Source organism: Sphaeramia orbicularis, chromosome 7 (genome assembly GCF_902148855.1).
Source record: "Sphaeramia orbicularis chromosome 7, fSphaOr1.1, whole genome shotgun sequence".
In the NCBI taxonomy this organism is placed as follows: Eukaryota; Metazoa; Chordata; class Actinopteri; order Kurtiformes; family Apogonidae; genus Sphaeramia; species Sphaeramia orbicularis.
The window spans coordinates 25,237,139-25,255,284 of record NC_043963.1 but is presented as its reverse complement, the minus strand read 5'-3'; the positions used below and the strand labels follow the sequence as shown (position 1 = coordinate 25,255,284).

General features: G+C 37.4%; 2 protein-coding genes across 4 annotated transcripts; both read left to right on the top strand.

Moving 5' to 3' along the window:
* Positions 1-164: 164 nt before the first annotated feature.
* On the top strand, positions 165-13,007 carry LOC115421864 (sodium-coupled neutral amino acid transporter 3-like). 2 transcript variants are annotated; one of them, XM_030137855.1, is made up of 16 exons: positions 165-189; positions 4,363-4,448; positions 4,575-4,659; positions 4,791-4,909; positions 7,082-7,155; positions 7,262-7,354; positions 7,478-7,559; positions 7,674-7,756; positions 7,937-7,995; positions 8,082-8,222; positions 8,463-8,542; positions 8,641-8,741; positions 8,898-9,022; positions 11,148-11,292; positions 11,409-11,512; positions 11,630-13,007. In XM_030137855.1, the coding sequence occupies exons 2-16, from the start codon at positions 4,408-4,410 to the stop codon at positions 11,732-11,734; spliced, it is 1,437 nt and encodes a 478-aa protein (XP_029993715.1). In that variant the 5' UTR covers positions 165-189; positions 4,363-4,407; the 3' UTR covers positions 11,735-13,007. The 2 variants fall into 2 exon arrangements, with proteins under 2 accessions (XP_029993715.1, XP_029993714.1); XM_030137854.1 differs by lacking the exon at positions 165-189 and adding an exon at positions 1,748-1,926.
* A 103-nt stretch (positions 13,008-13,110) lies between these two features.
* wasb (WASP actin nucleation promoting factor b) lies at positions 13,111-18,127 on the top strand. Of its 2 annotated transcripts, none has more exons than XM_030137844.1 (11): positions 13,111-13,434; positions 14,263-14,403; positions 14,611-14,697; positions 14,868-14,964; positions 15,260-15,289; positions 15,394-15,429; positions 16,097-16,292; positions 16,392-16,570; positions 17,019-17,587; positions 17,687-17,798; positions 17,888-18,127. In XM_030137844.1, exons 2-11 carry the CDS (start codon positions 14,266-14,268, stop codon positions 17,944-17,946), a joined length of 1,503 nt encoding a protein of 500 aa, XP_029993704.1. In that variant the 5' UTR covers positions 13,111-13,434; positions 14,263-14,265; the 3' UTR covers positions 17,947-18,127. The 2 variants fall into 2 exon arrangements, with proteins under 2 accessions (XP_029993704.1, XP_029993703.1); XM_030137843.1 differs by having other exon boundaries at positions 13,111-13,441.
* Positions 18,128-18,146: the final 19 nt, after the last annotated feature.

The following is an 18,146-nucleotide window of genomic DNA, read 5'->3' as shown; positions in this document are numbered from 1 at the left end:
TTCCCTCTGCTTTCCTCTCCTCTTACAGCTGGAGAGAACATCGCAGCTTGGTTAAAAGCTGAAATTGGAAGTGAATCAGGAAACACATTTTAACTTTTGCCCTGCAACTCCTGTCTAGACTGAAGACGTCTCTGTGATTGACTATTACAAGAGAGAGAGAGCGAGAGAGAGAGAGAGCGAGAGAGAGGGGTAAGTACCAGAAAAAGTCCAACAGGCCTGCACTCTGAAGCTCCTTCAGCTTCAATCACGAGACAATCTCCCATTCATACATGGGGTAAAAAAAGAAGGAATATTATCATTAACTCCACTGATGATATACTGCATGTTGCCAGAAAAAATGAGTAATAACAGTCTTTTCAGAAGGAGATTTTAATCATTCAACTGAGTTTATAGTTAAGTTCTCAGTCACAGTCTGCTCTTTTTGGGACATGTTGGCAGTCCTGTATTCAGACTGGGATTTTAAATGACTCACTGAAATGGGAGAGTATCTCTGCGGGCCAAATGCTTGCATGTCTGTTATGTACAAAAATAACATTAAATGTTTGATGTGTGGAGAAATGTTACCCGATGGACTATATTTTACTCAGGATGTTGCTATATTTGAACAACCTTATTTTTGGATTTATCCACTCCACTGGTTTCACAGTATGTGACTCGGGTCATTTAAGGTGATTGAGGTAGCTGTTTCTACTGCTTGAATACATCCTTTCTGTATTTAATGCTCTAACATTATGTGATTAGTTCCTTTTTACTTTAACCACAGTGTCTGTTTTTTAAATATGCTCTTTAAACTATAGTTCTTCAAGAGGTGTAAGAAATCTGTCATCTGTTGTTTCCACTAGATGAGATCTTTTTCCAACAGAAAGACTAAATTTCTCAGTAAAACCTTTATGGCATGTTGAGATAAAGAAAACATGGGTGTTTCTTGGGTGTGCAGAGGAAGCTCATATCTCAGCTAAGTAGAACTTTATCAGCCAACTGAAATGTAGACCCTGAGGAAACAATGACCTTTTACCAAAGTAGTGAGAGGCTTTTTGGATACCTCACCATGAATTTCCCTCCCAGTGTTCATTTACAGAGGCGCTTTTTTCTGCACTTTCTATGACTGATTAAATCGTACACAAGTTTTCTGTAATGCCGGAGCCATGTAAGACCTTCTGTAGGATCATTCTATTTGTGCCATGTTGCCTGACAGCTTCATTTTTACTCTCGTGTCAGTTCCTGTGTTTTTTTTTTTTTTTGGGGGGGGGGGGGGGGGGGGGGGTCAAGCTCATGCCACCATGTCAGCATGCACAATGTTTCCACTCTTAAGTACAATCACATGTGGGTAATCTTAAAAAAAGCACTTATCTCCTAAGCTAATTAACATCACTGAGACTTATAGCAGGATGTAAACTGTCAGAGAATATCCGCTCGTGCTGTAACAAAGCCCACCTCAGATGACAGCATCTTGCCCCTCCTTTGTACTACATTAGTCTGTAATGACATAGTAATTAGATTTCAATATGTACAGTGGAAGCCCTGTGGATCTGATGTGTTCCTGTAGTTACATGTGGCCTTAAACCACAGACTGGCTCTGAAAACGTCAAATGGTTCTTTTGTTTAAACAGTAGCTGTGACGTCTTTGTAGCGTGAGCACCTGGTGAGTGGAGTCTCTTTCCAACTGCAAACACTACCTGTGACTAGTCTAACAAAGGGTTAAATGTAGGTGTTCCCATTTCCCGCTTGCTCCCTCCCAGCCTGTAATCCCTCTCACTCTCTCCTCTGTTCACTACCAAGGAGCTTTGGAGACACTCCTAAGAACAAAGCTATATATAAACATTGGAAGTCTGAAAATTGGCTGAACTTGAGTGTGGATTTATTCTGTCTATATTCAAAACTTTTTTTTTTTAAAAAAGAAAACCATCCTCTTTCTTGATCTCCAGGGTAAGTTGCTGAGAAGTGTGTGTGTGTGTGTCCTTGTATTTAGATGAAGAGGAAGAGAAGGGAAGGGCTAACTGTCAATAGTGAGCTGGTCTTGCGTCAGACAAGAGCCATGTGGTACACACTGCCTGGAGAGCAGGGCTGCAGTAATATGGATTGTGTAAAGCTCAACATGTCTATGTTTTGTTTTTAAAGCAGGCAGGTTTAGTGTCATGTCAAAATTAAAATATATGATTAAAATAAAGTTTCATAATTATTCACTCAATGCTTGTGGGAGTATCATGTTGAAGGAGAATTTCTTTAACAGATGAAAACACAATAACATGTCAGATTCCTTTTGTTTAAACCTCCTAAGTCTTTTCACTGTGTAAGAGTTGCTCACATGGTATATTTTTGTATATGTGCATATTGGGCATCTAGTTAATCAGGTTTACCTGGTTTCTACTTTTCCCTTCATTAACAAGTAAAGCATAGTGGTAACATTTGCTTTAACATATGACAGTGGTAATTAGTTCTTACAAAAAGAATTTTTAGAAAAGTGAATTTGCAAACTATCCCTGACATTCCTTCCAAACTTTGTTGGTTGTATGTGTTGGCCACAGGCCATGGGAAACTCACAGGGAATGTAGTTAAAGAAAGTTACTCCAACCAAACTTTGACTGGAGGCCAGTATGGAGGGGAAAGGCAACTCTGTATTTAGATAAAATGGTACCATTTACACAGAAACCCTTTGTTTATCCCTGTGGCCCACTGCTATCGATGGCTGTATGGATCATTGTGCATCTGAAGTGTTCAGAGATGGGCGTAGGAATATAAAAATTCTGGTTTTGTGTGAAACGTTTAAAGAATGACGCGCTGTAGTGTGAATGTGTCTTTGGGGTCAGATGTGAAAATCCTGAGGGCAGTTAGACCCACAGGAAGGGGAAGTATCCCATGACCCCATGGCAGGAGCACAGACATACACACATTCTCAGAGGCTGTCTATGTCAGCTTTGTGTGTTGCAGAGATGATTAGAGTAACATAGGTTCTTTGACAGCATTTTATTTTTATTCACTATTTTTGTCAGACACACTTTAAATAGGCACATATCAAAACCAAACCCTTATGGTGGGAGTTTGTTTGGATCATCACCTCTGCCAATGAGGTGATGTGATTATTCCTGTTTGCAGGACTGTGCAAAAATACAGTCTAATTAAAGATTCAAACTGGCCCTTGCCATTGACTGATATATTAGATCTATGAATTTGTTATGATGCTAAACAATTAGTTATAGTACACCAGTTAACAAAAATAAGGAAAAACATAGGCCATAATTTGTGTTTTGTTTTGTTTGTGTTTTGTGGAATGAGAAAAGGAGTAAACAGTTGGCCTTGGTTGTCTCTGAACTCTGATACCCTCCTAGTTGTTTATAAAATCATAAATAGAATTACAAGTTCAGATCTACTAACATTCACATGAAAAATTAGGGCAATACATCAGTTAACTAACTTAACAGTTTACTCTTTTTTTCGGTATGTGTGTGGGGGGCTTAACTTAAATAATGAAAACCCACCCGTTTGCTTGTTATGATATACTTCATATAAGTATCGCTCTTCAGTTATATTGGGCTTATATGTAGTTCTAGTGAGGACAAGTATTTTCTAATCATGTTTTGTCTTGTGTTCATGTAGACAGAGGCAATTCAATGAAAAATACAAAAAAAAATTGAGATTCTGTTTTCATGTTGTCCAGCCCTGCTTCAAAAATGTTGGCCTTATTTTATACTACAGAATGAACTCAATGACCAAACCACAGGGGTTTACGGGAATTACTTCCAAATGAGCTAAAATGAAGATATTTTGATGCACTGAGATTTATCTGAGTTGAAACATGGGGAAAAACACCAAGGTCAAAATCTGACTCAGAACTGACATCAGCCTCTTTCTGTAAACCTTATCTGAGTTGAAACATGTCTCTGGGGGATCCTTACCTCCTCTGTATTTCTTCATAAAAAATGTTTTGACCTTTTTCCTAACTTTATCTACTTTTAAAAAACTGGATTCATGTCTTCTAGTCTATCACAGCAATATCATAGACGAGAGCAAGTTTTTTTTACATCCATCTCATAAATGTACAGCGTTTTAATGGTGATATAAAGGTTCCCAGAAATCCAGTGTGAATCGTGTCTAAACTTGTTAAATGATGATGCATACCTAAACATTGTAGACGGTCAAAGGCCCACATCTGCGTCAGCTTGTGTGCAGTTTTTCATGGCGGAAAGTTGGCAGACATATTAGAATGTAATGCAACAACAAGCCCAACTGACATTAAACCTTCTCTATGTGTTAAATAATCACTAGCACTTCCAGATTCTTTGAAAAGGCAATAAACATAAATAAATATGTTAATTCTCTACTCGTCAGATATCATGCTTAATATCTTGTGTTATATTCTTTCAGTGACGTGAGTGTTTTAAAGGGACATCAACAACCTAAGCAACCAAGATGGAACTCCAGAAGATAAACGGACACAGCAAGGATGATGGGTAAGATTAAAAAAATGATCTGAGTTACATTTTAGAAAAATAAGTTGTATTGCCACCTTTATCAGTGTTTTCGTGTGACTGTAATGTGTGCTTTCATTTCCACCCAATGACCTCTGGCTTTTGTAGATTCGATGGGCTGGACGCCTTGGCTGAACAAGAGGAGTTTCTCCCACATAAAAGTGGTTCCAAGAAAGAAATTCATTTTACAGATGTGAGTGATTTAAAGTAGTAGCATGTTACAGAAGTCACCATATTACTTCATATTATTCAAATCTGTCCATTTCATTCATGCCTATGAAATAATTTTTCTGTGTAACATACCTCACTTTCCTTTCACTGCAGTTTGAGGGAAAGACTTCATTCGGTATGTCCATCTTTAACCTCAGTAACGCCATAATGGGCAGTGGAATTCTGGGACTGGCTTTTGCTATGTCCAACACCGGAATTATTCTTTTATGTGAGTATTCATGCCAAAACACACAAGCTTGACTTTAGATGAACTTTAAGTGAGGCTGTAATTGTAACTCTGTGTAATGTATGTTTGCGCATATATGCGACCTGGCGAGTGCTTTTGTTTTTTCAGTGCACAGTACTTACTTTTGCTTGATTCAGTCACTTTGACCTGTTTCTCTTCTGTTTCTTTCAGTAAAGCTCTTTGACTTCTGCTTTGTAATGTGCTTACTTTGTTGTACAAATGGGACTTCTGATTTATTTTGGGTATTTTGTGTGAAGAAAAATTCGCTCTCCCTCCAAGGTTGTAAGAATAGAGCAGGGTTATTTAGAGTGTATTTGCGTTTATTATTTTTTGTAACACATTTTTTAAATAGAGGTTATTTTAGCTGGTCATCACAGGCTATTTCAAGCTTAAACTGTGTTTTAACATTTGCTTTAGTATTAAGTTTATATTTTGTTACTGGATACGGACTGGATGTGGGGGATCCTTATAAGGACACGAATAGGGCCTCAGGAGTGTGTGTATCATCTGTCTGACTGCATTTGTGTTTATACTAGTGTGTAGTGGCAGGAGGACGGCCTCTGAGCTCCACTGTGTTTCTGTATGTTTACATGTGTGAATTGTGTACGTAATGTGTGCAAGTGGCACAGTATGAGGCCTGATCTATCAGAATGTACATTAGAGCTCATAGACATGCAGCCTCACTAAATCAGATTTGAGAGTTAAATATAGCCTGTAGTGATCACATCCAAGACACGCCTGCCTGGATCAGTCCTGTGCTGTGTGGTGGGGGGTGGATTGTGACTGGCAAGCTTTTCTCTCACAGCTATACTTGCTCATGTGGTTGGAAAAAATGACCACAGTTGCCTTTTACCCAAGTATATTCCCTGAAAAAAATATTTAATTTCTTCTCTTTGTTTCTGTCTTAATGTTTCTACTTTGGAACCAAATATTAGACCACCTGTAGTTATCAATACAAATCCAGTATATTAGCCTTTCAAATGGCATTTTGATGCTTTGTTTTTTGAGCATTAATTATTCCTTAATGTTCTCAATTTAACTTTTGTTGTAAGTTAGTTAAATACAGCTTTTTTAAGGGCTGCATGATAAAACTACACATTGAATTCAGGTGTTTAGTTTCTAATAAGGAGCTGAGCAACAAAAAGATAAGATACAGTATATCAAAATATATTGTCATTGCAGTAAATGTTTTAATTTGTTCTTCAGGGTTCATTTTGTTTACATTGTCATCTACTATTCTTACAAAATACCACAGAGTTTGCTTCATTTTAATCAGTGCCATATTTTTTATATCATTATAATTCGTTCTAGTTCTACATGTACATTTCTAAAATATTTATGATGTTCAGACCATGAATAATCATTTTAAACCACAAGTAACCATCTGATTTCTTCAGCTCTCTGTTAGGGAAAAAAATAACTTTTAAAGATATATGGATTTGACTGACATTCAACTGACATGAACATTTTTATTGTTATGGTATTTCAAGTCAACGGGAATGCAAAGTCCTACAAAGCATAAACAAGTCCCATTGTTTTTGTCCATATAGTGTATAATCATATTTATTGTAATATAATTATGTGTCATATCACAATAACATTTTTATGACTGTAAAACTGTCACAGTTTTCCTTCCTTATAATTTTATATCACAATTATGTCGCAGAACATTTTAATATTTATGTAATAATAACAGTAATAATGCTTAAATTTGTTGATGTTGAAGGAGAATTTTTATCATTTTAATAATTTCAACTGGAGATTTCTGAAATGTTTTGAACATTAGATAAAGTTTAAAATCACAAATAACCCTTTCGTCTCTTCAGCTTTCACTCAGGACCAAAAGTCAGTCATTACTCTAAAAATAATAACGTTATTTATTGTGATGATTACTGATGATAGCAAACATTTCATGCAGGTTTTTCATTTGCTTCACAACTGTACACAAAAAATCCTGATGGTACATTTATGACAATTATTATTATTATTATTATTACTATTTTTTTTTTATTTTTATTTTTTACTTTTTCACAACATGGTCACAGTGGTTTGATAATTATTGTCAAAATTGTATATGGTTAGTTTATCCTCTAACAAGGATAACATCCAGATCTACCTCCATGCATTCTCATCAGATCTCCATTCTTGTGTGTTTCAGAATCTTGTTGGTGTTTATTGCGATTCTATCCGCTTATTCTATTCATCTCCTGTTGAAAAGTGCTGGAGTTGTTGGTAAGATAGAGCTACAATTAGCACCAATAACTTGTACACATATAACCACAGAGCCATTTGTGTTTTCAGAACTCGTTACATCCAGGCCTAATGTGTGTGTTTGCAGGCATCCGGGCATATGAACAGCTTGGGAACCGGGCTTTTGGTCACCCAGGAAAAATGCTGGCCGCCGTCATTATAACAGTACACAACATTGGAGGTATTGCCATGGAACTCTCATGGGTCAATGTTGTTATTTCATCTGATATCCAAGTGTGTGTATTAGCTGTAATCAGATAATCATAAAGTAAATAATGATAAGATTGTTTTTTCTTCCTCTTAGCAATGTCCAGTTACCTCTTTATCGTAAAGTCTGAGCTCCCATTGGTTATTCAAGCTTTCCTTGGTAAACAGGAAAACACAGGGTGAGTATTAGCGATAGCCTGTCGATTCATGTCCAGTTCTATGTTGTTTGATGTATTCTGTTATACTGATTTTTTTTTTTTTTTTTTTTTACATTTCTTTGCTGACTATCTTAGAGAGTGGTTCTTGAATGGAAACTTCTTGATCATCATTGTTAGTGCTCTCATCATCCTTCCATTAGCTACCATGAAACAACTTGGTATGTTTTTCATTCTGTAGGCCCATATTATTTTTTTTATTCCTATATTCATCCATGTATATCATATCTCCACTACCTGTTTAGTTGAGTTGTAACCTTGAAGCCCTCTACTGATATTAATGCCCTGTCTAATGTGTGTAACCATCGCAAATCTTCCTTTAATATCCTTTTGCGCTCTAGGGTATCTGGGATACACAAGTGGTTTCTCCCTGTCCTGCATGGTGTTTTTCCTCATTTCGGTGAGTCAGACTATATTTGTACAGTATAACAAACTGTTCGTCATACAATATTTGTTTTTGATTTACTAATGGGTGTGTCTCCCCAGGTTATCTACAAGAAGTTCAACATCCCCTGTCCACTGGAAGATGAAGACCATCATAACTTGAGCCATCTATCTCACGGCCACGGCTACATTAATGGGACAGATGACTTTTGTGAGGCCAAGATGTTTACCATCAACTCACAGGTTTGAAAAAAAAAAAACCCTGACATTTCACCAGCTAATGCTCAGAGTTATATGACTTGCCTTTATTTGTTGGCAAAGTAGATTCACATTTTCTGCACTAGAATGTGTTATGCCAACAGCACTAATGCATATTATGCCAACAGCTATGTTGGATATATGGTAAACTGACTTAAAATGTTGCTCAGACTTTTTACAACTGATTAATCCTGAGTGAATGACCTTAGTGTGTTTGGCTTTTAGACAGCATACACCATCCCAATTCTGGCTTTTGCCTTTGTCTGCCACCCTGAAGTTCTTCCTATCTACACTGAGCTGAGAGAGTAAGTTTACAAAATATAAATGCAGTCAATATATGAAAAAAAAAAAAAAAAAATCTGTTATTGCATTATTGTCATTTATCTCCTTTTTTCCACTCTAGTGCTACCAAAAAACGCATGCAGAATGTTGCAAACATCTCCATCCTGGCCATGTTTATCATGTACTTGTTGACAGCTCTTTTTGGTTACCTCACCTTTTATGGTAAGGAACTCGTCCCCCTGAGAGTTAAAGGTCACATTGTTCTTATGTGACTGGCAAGATCTGAACTTCACACAACTCATTACTGCTACAACTCAAAGGCTTATTTGTATATGCAGTGGACCATTAATTCCACTGTGTGTGTTTTTCTGTGGGTAGGCAATGTGGAGTCTGAGCTACTGCACACCTACAGTCGTGTGGACCCACTGGATGTCCTGGTCCTCTGTGTGCGTCTAGCTGTGCTGGTGGCCGTCACTTTGACCGTCCCCGTCGTTCTCTTTCCAGTAAGACACATCTATCAATACTACAACAGCAACAACATTATTAATCTTAGGATATCCTGTTATTTTACACTTTGAACACATACCCTTCACTAAAGCCCTCCCAAAAACAACTACCGTCCAATCATACTTTAGCAACTGTAACTAGCCAGAGGAGGCCTCTCTAACTTTCAGAACAAGTGAGGGCTGAAGAGGTGTGTGAATAGAGCTCAGTAAGATAAGTATTCATATATTTAACACTTATTTTTATCAGTGATTAACTTCATTATCACCAGTTAAAGTTACAGTTCAATAGAATGTAGCTAAAAGTGCCCATAAAGACACACTGACATTATACACAGTCATGCATTAATTACCCCGGCCCCCAAAGGGAAGGCAAGGGGTATTGTTTTTGGTTTGGTTTGTTTGTTTCTGCGTTTGTTAACACTCTAGCAGCAAAACTATTGATTGAATTCATACCAAGTTGGGTTTATAGATTGCCAGTGACCCAGAATAGATGTCATTACATTTTGGGAAAAGTAGGTCAAAGTTCATTTTTTTATGAATTAATTTTTTTTTCTCCATTTACTTTTAATGGGTGAAATTTCAAATGACTATTGCAGCAAAACTACAAGTTGAATTCATACCAAATTATGATTAGAGATTGCCAGTGACCCAGAACAGATGCGGTTTAATTTTGGGAAAAGTAGGTCAAAGCTGTAATTTTTAATGAATTTTTTAAAATCTTTTTTTCCTCCCATTTACTTATAATAGCCAAAATTTCAAATGTCCATAAAAACACAACTTTTGTTTCAATTTACTTCAAACTTGCCACATATATAGAGGCAACTGATATGCTGACATCATCGCATGCATAGACATGATCACATCAGCTGGGTCGATGCCAAAATAAGCTACAATACATGTGAGGGGTGGGGTTTGTTGTGCCTGGCACCACTTGTTTTTTATTTTATTTGAGCATTTAAATATGTCAAAAATAACACTGTATGCACATTACATTATTTAAAACAAGAGAAAATAATCAAAGGATACAAGGGTTATGAGCCCAAAAGTGCTATGACATCATTAAAGTAAGGTGTTCTTATAACACAGGTGTCTCCAATCTTAAAATGGTATAACAGTAATTATACCTTGGAAAATAAATATCATACATGGTATTTTTGTTTGGAATTTGAGAATTTATTGTGGGTGTCTCTATTAAAAAATGTAGTATTTGTGGTAGAAGGTAATAGTAGTGGAGCCAGGATAAAACCATGGGGTACCTCAGTGATTCTTTCAGATTATTAGTTTAAAAAAATCCACTTACAAATTACAATTTCTTTAGATGCTATAGTTCTTAGTTACGAAATTTACTAAATTTGTCTTACTTCACTCAGTATGCATATAATGTACAAATTAAACCAAAAACCTGATGAAACCACCCCCCATCAAGTATAATGTAAATATTGCATACATACATCTCTTGAACAAAACACAACATAATGAAGTCATACATACACTCCACATTTCCATATAGTCTACAAATATGTTCCTAGTTTGCTTTTTAAAATTGATTTAATTTAGAGAGCTGTATGAACAGATAATAATATGAGGGTAATGGAGGCATCTGATTGAATTTGCTGTTATTGTTGTTTTATTTTGTTACCCATATGTAGGTCAACATGATAGATGCTGAGAGTAGATAATATATGTTGTGTCTGCCAGAGGTTAGTGAAAAACCTGAAACTGCTTTGGTGCATTGTGCTGTCTCTGAGTGAAACTGCTGCAGCAAACCTGTTTCCTTTTCAGTGTTTTGTTGACACTGAGGAAACCATCTTTGTCAGTTAATGTCAGATTAAAAAATAACAACTTACAACACCAGATTTTGTAATTAATTATGAAGACAAAAGCTGGTTCTGCTCATCTGTCTTCAGGCTAAAACCTTTAAATATGTTGTACTTCTAGTCACATTAGAGTCATATCAAGACTGATGTGTTTTAGTGCAATGGGTGATGGAAAAATAAAATTTAAGGTTGAGTACTTCTACTGTACTCTAAAGGTACTATCATGATTTTGTTATCACTAACGATTTTTTTTTTTTTTTTCTGTTTTTTTTTTGTTTTTGTTTTTTACTTCTCTTCCTCTATAGATCCGCCGGGCTTTGCTCCAGATCCTGTTCCCTGACAAGCCTTTCCACTGGGCCAGACACATCATTATTGCATTTTGTCTCATCTCCTTGGTCAACCTGCTTGTTATCTTTGTACCCTCCATCCGTGACATCTTTGGCCTCATTGGTATGTTTACTCTGAATGGTGATGAATGGTTGTTTGTCATGTGTGTAATCTTTTCAGTCACATACTTTGTACAACCTTGCTGAACTCGCCTCTTTGTTTTCTGCACTGAATCTCAGGTGCCACATCTGCCCCGAGCCTCATCTTCATCCTTCCGGGAATCTTCTACATCCGGATTGTTCCTGAGGAGCAGGAGCCCATGTTCTCCAGATCCAAAATTCAGGTTCAACCCAGTTTCTTTAACATCAATGTTTATTTTAATTAAGAAAAAAACAATAAATGACTTTGTCAGTATTTTTTATTTGTTAATCCAGATTTTTTTTTCCTGTCTCTTCTGTAGGCTGCATGCTTTGCTGCTGTGGGATTCATCTTCATGGTGATGAGTTTGTCATTTATCATCATTGACTGGGTGACTGGAGAGTCTCGAAGTGGAGGTGGACACTAGTTGCTACGAATGAACAGATACACTATAAACTGAATGCCAACCAAAGCTCTCCCTGTTTTTAAATTTACCCTCATCTGCCCAATTCTCAAACAAAGCCAAACTAGAAACTTTGGCTACATAACACAAAGGATATTTCAAATACCTGGAAAAAACACAGAAAGCATTAAGACATAATGGGGCAGATAAAACCGTCCACAATGGAGGAGAGAACACAGTTATATGTGTTCTGACTGAATAAAACCTGTATAACAGGGCATGTAAGGATGTGTTTCAGAGGCATTTGTGAAAATGCAAAAGACAATAAAGGACTAACACATAAAGGATGAATGAGAACTTCATGAGTCAAATGGAAATCCTATTTTAGAGGGGATGGTATAGATGGTGCAGGGCATGTGTACAGTTCCATGGAATAATTCTGTCACTGCCAGCATCTGTCCAAAGTACTTCCCTATCATCTCATATTTTACAGGACAGTAAATTAATTTTGGCCTGAGACAGCCCTTTCCTTTTCAAGCAGCTTTTTTATCTGACAAAAATAAATTTCTTTTTGTCTATTTTAACATGCATTACTGTCAAATCTGCCACCTCAGTGTTTCCCACAACCCATGACCTCACAGATTCAGTTAAACGTGAACAGTTATTTGAAGTACCACTAAGATTCCAGTTTATGAAAACCCATTTTTTCAATGACTTTTACATAGTGAGTGAAATTAATGTGATGTTTAATTAATCTATTATGACACATATAAATATTTAAAATGTGATCAACTTCCACGCTGAGTCTGAGGTGACCTTTGATAAAGGATCCAGTAGATTCAGTGCAATTTGTGAGGTGTTGCTGCTATTAATGAAGGTCATTGAAACAGACAGTTACTGACGATCACCAGTGAATCATCAGACACAGAAAGATGGTTTCTATAATATGAGGATATAATATCCTTAACCAAATACTATAAATATTTTGTTACATTAAGATAAGATGTAACATCTTTTTTTTTTTTTTTTTTTTTAATAATGTCGGCCAAGGCCAATAAAAACCTGTTTTAACATGTGTGTAAAGTATCCAATGTTGAAAATGTCCATGTTAGCCAGAAACTGTTGAGTAACGTGAATAATGATGTCTGGAGCTTAAGTTAAAAGTAATGCAGTCTGTTTTTATTTTTTCTTTTATGTTTCTAAAATTTGACTCAAAGATATTTTGACTTTGTTATCTTCCTGTACATTTTAAATTAATATGAATGTTATTTGTCAATAAAATATGTCTTTGTACATACATTTTGAGTTGCTGTTCAATCTATAGTCTATTTAGTCCATTATGATGTCCTCTTTGAAAAGGTAGAATTAAGCGATAGCGCTGTAGTGCACTGCCTCATTCTGAAAATGGAAGTAACACATTCATTTGTGCTGTGCATCTGACAGAAAGAAGAAAAGTGGGGGTTAGAGAAGTGTGGTTGTCCGTTTCCTGCTCTGAGTTGATGTGTGCACAGAACAGAGAAGAGAAACTTCCTTTACTGTAGAGTTTATTGGTGTGAGAGCTGAGAGGACGCTTTTTCAGATGCTGCACACAGACATTTTAGATTAACCTGGGAAATTAATTATAGGACCATGAGCCGTGGATCTAAAACAAAATTGGAGAGTGTCCAGAGCTGTCTGCTGAGCCTACAAGAGAATGACAAACTTGAGGAGCTGCTGGGCAGAAGGTGTGCTGTAAGTCCTGACCTGACCAAGGTGGAGACTCCCCACTGTGGGAATGTCCTCTGCTGCTGTGTTTGTCCTGATGTGAATTTGTTCTGATAAAACGCTATGTTGAAAACCTGAGAAGGAAAGGTATCTGTGGCGTAGGTCGTTCTTGTCTGTACACAAAGAATCAGCATTTTCAGCCCTCAGTATTTCTTATTACTCCTAACACTTCTGTTTCTTGCTTTCGGTGGTTTAATAACATGTTCAGAATTTTCAGAATGAGGTTAACGTTAAGCCACAGGGTCGATCTACTTTTATTTGATTTTATCTACTTTATATTTTGGCAATACTTTCTTTACGACTTAATTATGGTCGATTAAGTAAAAAAAAAAATCCAATTTGAGTATTTTATTCTTAGAAAATACAGTTTAAAATGAACTACTGACATTAGGTCATCAAAAAGGAGGTAGCTGTAACAGGAAATGGGGGGTGAACCATTTCTTCCTCTGCTGTCAGAATTAGACACTATTGCCTGGTTAGTTATACAGTAGAGCAGAAGTTGCTCTCTTCATGACTCAGTTCCAGCTAAGTGAAGTAAACATGCAGCCTATATTTATGACAAACTACCATAAATGCAGAATACATAATATATGGCCTGCACATTTTTGCATCGAGGCATCTGTAGTTGAAGTTTAAAGCACTCCAATTTGTTATCTGAGCTATTGTATGCAGACAAGGAAGTGACTTGTTACCATATATCTGAAATTTGACATGTGAAGTGTGATAAAATGCTATCGAGTGTCCTTTTGGTACTGAATTGTTTTCTGTATGTGTATTGTTGTGTTTAGTCCATGGCCACCGCAGTTGCACAGTTGTTCATGGCTCTGCCCAACAGCCCATCCTTCTGGAGTCTGCAACACACCGGAGTAGTCTGCTTTGTGAAGGACAACCCCAAACGCTCATACTTCATACGGATGTTTGATTTGAAGGTAACCACATACAATTATGTAACTAAACCAACCATCTGATTAAAAGCCTGTTTAAACAACTCTTTACCCAAACAACCACAGCTACTGTATGTACTGTTTTACTTTTTGTTCTGCTGTGAATTACGAAATGAACAAACTGTGACGCAATGCAAGATGGCTCTTATGAGAGTATTGCTGCAAGGCTGAAATATCTATACTTTTCAACAGATGGGGAGACTGATATGGGAGCAAGAAATCTACAACCAATTAGTTTACTCCGCACCACAATCCTTCTTTCACACTTTTGCTGCAGATGTAAGTACATCCATTTTTGACCTTTGACAACACTTTTAATTTTGGCTTTTAATCACTCATAATGTAGTGATACACAATTATTAGTGATAAAAAAATTCTCCAGTTCATATATGTTTAAGCTATTTTTCAGAGACACTTGCCCCTCTATATTCATTTGTGTTACAATTTAGGACTGTCAGGTTGGACTGAACTTTGCTGAACAACAGGAAGCAGACACCTTCCAAAATGCAGTTGTGGACAAAATTAACCAAAGAAACACCCGCCAAGGTTAGAGAAATACATCCAGCGAACACAATAACAAACACAGAACATAAGATATATTTTATACAGTTGTTTAGATCCATTTTCATCTACAGTATGTTATCAATACTAGTTCTAAGTATAACATGTTATTTCTTGTATGTTCCTGGTAAAATGTGTTTATATATCTATATATCTATGTATAAATCTGAAACATGTTTACACTGAGCCTCTTTTAGGCATCCTACTGTAGAAACTTAAATATGAGAGTCACAGAAAATATAATTAATTCTCAGCATCTAAATATATCTTATACCAACAGATAAGAAACAACGCCCCCTACCTCCTATTGGTAAGACAGCAATCACTTCAGTTCCTTACTATCACACTGCTTTGCAGGATATAAATGTGTAACTGTTTTCTTTTTCTTTCTTTGTGTGTTTTATCTTATTACAGAAAGAAGTGGTCCACCTCCACTACCAAATGAAAAAGGTGTGCAGCTCATTTTCCCTGAGTAATATGAACATTTAGGGGAGTGGTTCCCAACCTTTTTTGGCTCATAACCCCATTTTAACGTCACAAATTTCTGTCGACCACAGATCTTTCAAATGGAGACATTTTTTTGCTAAGATTATTTTGTTTTTGGTCATGTAATAGTTTGCTATACTATGTTGCAAATAAACATTAATTTTAGATGACATTTAGTCTATATAATGTATATTATTATGGACGGAGGCAGAAAAGCCAGGTGTAGATTACTGCACAAAGTGAGAATTTTATTTTCCTTGGTCAGGATATGTACAGCCAGTCCAGCTTGGATTTACAAGGCTGACAATTAATACTGAAAAAAATATGACTCAAACTATGAATTATGAAAGAGCTGCAGCATCTTAAACTGACCATAAAGAACATTTGAAAGATAAACAGTACCACAGCGCTTCAGTTTCAGCTTCAGAGTTTGTCATGTCTTTTATGTATTGGGATTATCTCTCTCAACCCACCATATATTTTTAATTAGTAATTTTTAAAATTTTTTTATCAATTACTTAAAATTTCAGGTGACCCCTCGTGGGGTTGCGACCCTAAGGTTTAAAAACACCGATATAAGGGCTATAATATTATAATATGTATTTGTATTTACTCTGTACTTACTCTACAGTATCTACCAGCCCTGTTGGTCTTCACATGGCTACAGTTGACATCCAGAACCCAGACATCCAGTCTTCACGCTACCGCTCAATGCCTTCACCTGCTTCCGCCTCATTACTGACCAGTAAAGGAAAGAAGGATAAGAAGAGCAAGAAAAAGGGGCCCAAACTTTCCAAAGCAGACATTGGAGCCCCAAGTGGATTTAAGTGAGAATTTGACTTTACATTGGGGTGAAGAGGAGGCTTCACTTAAAACTGTATCTATAAACCATAACATATTGCCTCATCTTTCTTCCTTTCTATCAGGCATGTTACCCATGTCGGCTGGGATCCCAACAACGTTGACCCTGACCTTTTGAGACTGCTCTCCCAAGCTGGGATCGGTGAAGCTGAAATGAGGGATGAACAGACCTCCCAGCTCATCTATAATGTCATCGAGCAGTCTGGAGGCATGGAGGCAGTCAAAAGGGAGCTGAACAGAGATGGTTAGACAAACACATTATTTGTCTCTTTATTGTTAATATCACTGCAACCTACAGATTGTATATTAAATGAGTGGTTGAAGACGTATTCAGATTATTTAAGTGAGAATACAACGATGCAAAATTAGCCAAGTACAAGTAAAAGTCCTGCACAAAAGCTCACTACCTACTGCAAGTCATAAGTGTTAGCAGCAAAATGGGGTTAAATGTTGGTTAGCTTCCTCTAATAGATTATTATAAATAGCATAATTAGAGGATTAATGGTGAAGCCTCACTGTTGGAGCACTCTAGATTCACTTTAGAACGTGTGGAACAAATTCTGAAGTACAAGTAACTTACAAATGTATTTAAGTACACATATAAGTATTTAAGTGCTTAATTACTTTTCGCCACTGACTGACAAATAGACATGTGTAGTTTTGTGATGTTCACTTTGTTCCATGCATTGCAGCTTCTGGGCCTCCACCTCCCCCACCAGGCAGACAGGGGCCTCTCCCTCCGGTGCCGGGTTCCGGTGCCCCGGCTCCTCCACCTCCACGAGGCCGTTCTGGACCTTTGCCTCCCGTTCCAGGCCAGTCAAGAGGGAGCCCGTCCTCACAGCCTCCTCCATCACGGGGTAGCCTACCGCCCCCACCTCCAACAAACCGAGGTGGTCCTCCACCACCTCTACCACCTTCACACACTTCATCCTCTCACTTCCCTTCACCACCACCTTCAAGACCCTCAATGTCTCACAACCCACCTCCTCCTCCACCGCCGTCCAACCACCAGCGCTCTGTGGGTTTCCCACCTCCTCCCGTCCCATCTGCACCTAACAGAGGAGGGGGTGGTGGAGGTGGAGCAGGGCCTCCCCCTCCTCCTCCTCCACCTCCTCCACAGACCCTGATCTCTTCAGATTTCCCACCTCCTCCTCCTCTAGGTGGAACTCCACCTCCGCCACCTCCAACAGCCTCATGTGGAGGAGGGAACAGCAGGGGGGCATTACTGGATCAGATCCGACTGGGGAAGAAGCTCAGAAATGTAAATCACATACTTTTACTCCTAAATTTCATTTATTCAGTAGCATTGCCATCTTACACTTTCCATCGTCATGCATTACCCTCCTGGCTTGTGTTACAGGTGACAGAGTGTCCTGAACCTGCTACACCTACACCACCAGAATCAGGCGAAGGAATTGTTGGTGCTCTCATGATGGTTATGCAGAAGAGGAGTAAAGTCATCCATTCCTCTGGTAAACATCACACATTTGCATGAAGAGTGAACAGGTTCCCAAAACAAAAGAACCAACTCCAATAAATTTGCATTTATCTTGTTTTTCAGATGAAAGTGAAGATGATGGAGGAGATGATGATGATGACGATGACGAATGGGATGACTGATGAGGCAGTTTATGGTTTTGTGGATTTAAAGCTTAGTTTGACTGGGATTAATATTGGAAAATGCTGAATTTTAACACTGTTATATGTTTTCAGGGTTTTATAGCCTTAGTCATTGCAAATTATTTGTTTGACTTGTGCATGATACAACATAAGTGATTTAATAAAAGTGCAACTAAAGGGCTGGGAAGTGAAAAAACAAA

Coding starts and splice junctions, on each gene's coding strand:
- LOC115421864 (XM_030137855.1), top strand. CDS start 4,408: ATGGAACTCCAGAAGATAAACGGACACAGCAAGGATGATGG. Junction 8,742..8,897: donor TGGTTACCTCACCTTTTATG/GTAAGGAACTCG, acceptor TTCTGTGGGTAG/GCAATGTGGAGTCTGAGCTA. Junction 9,023..11,147: donor TCCCCGTCGTTCTCTTTCCA/GTAAGACACATC, acceptor CTTCCTCTATAG/ATCCGCCGGGCTTTGCTCCA.
- wasb (XM_030137843.1), top strand. CDS start 13,340: ATGAGCCGTGGATCTAAAACAAAATTGGAGAGTGTCCAGAGCTGTCTG. Junction 16,293..16,391: donor GGAGCCCCAAGTGGATTTAA/GTGAGAATTTGA, acceptor CCTTTCTATCAG/GCATGTTACCCATGTCGGCT. Junction 17,799..17,887: donor TAAAGTCATCCATTCCTCTG/GTAAACATCACA, acceptor CTTGTTTTTCAG/ATGAAAGTGAAGATGATGGA.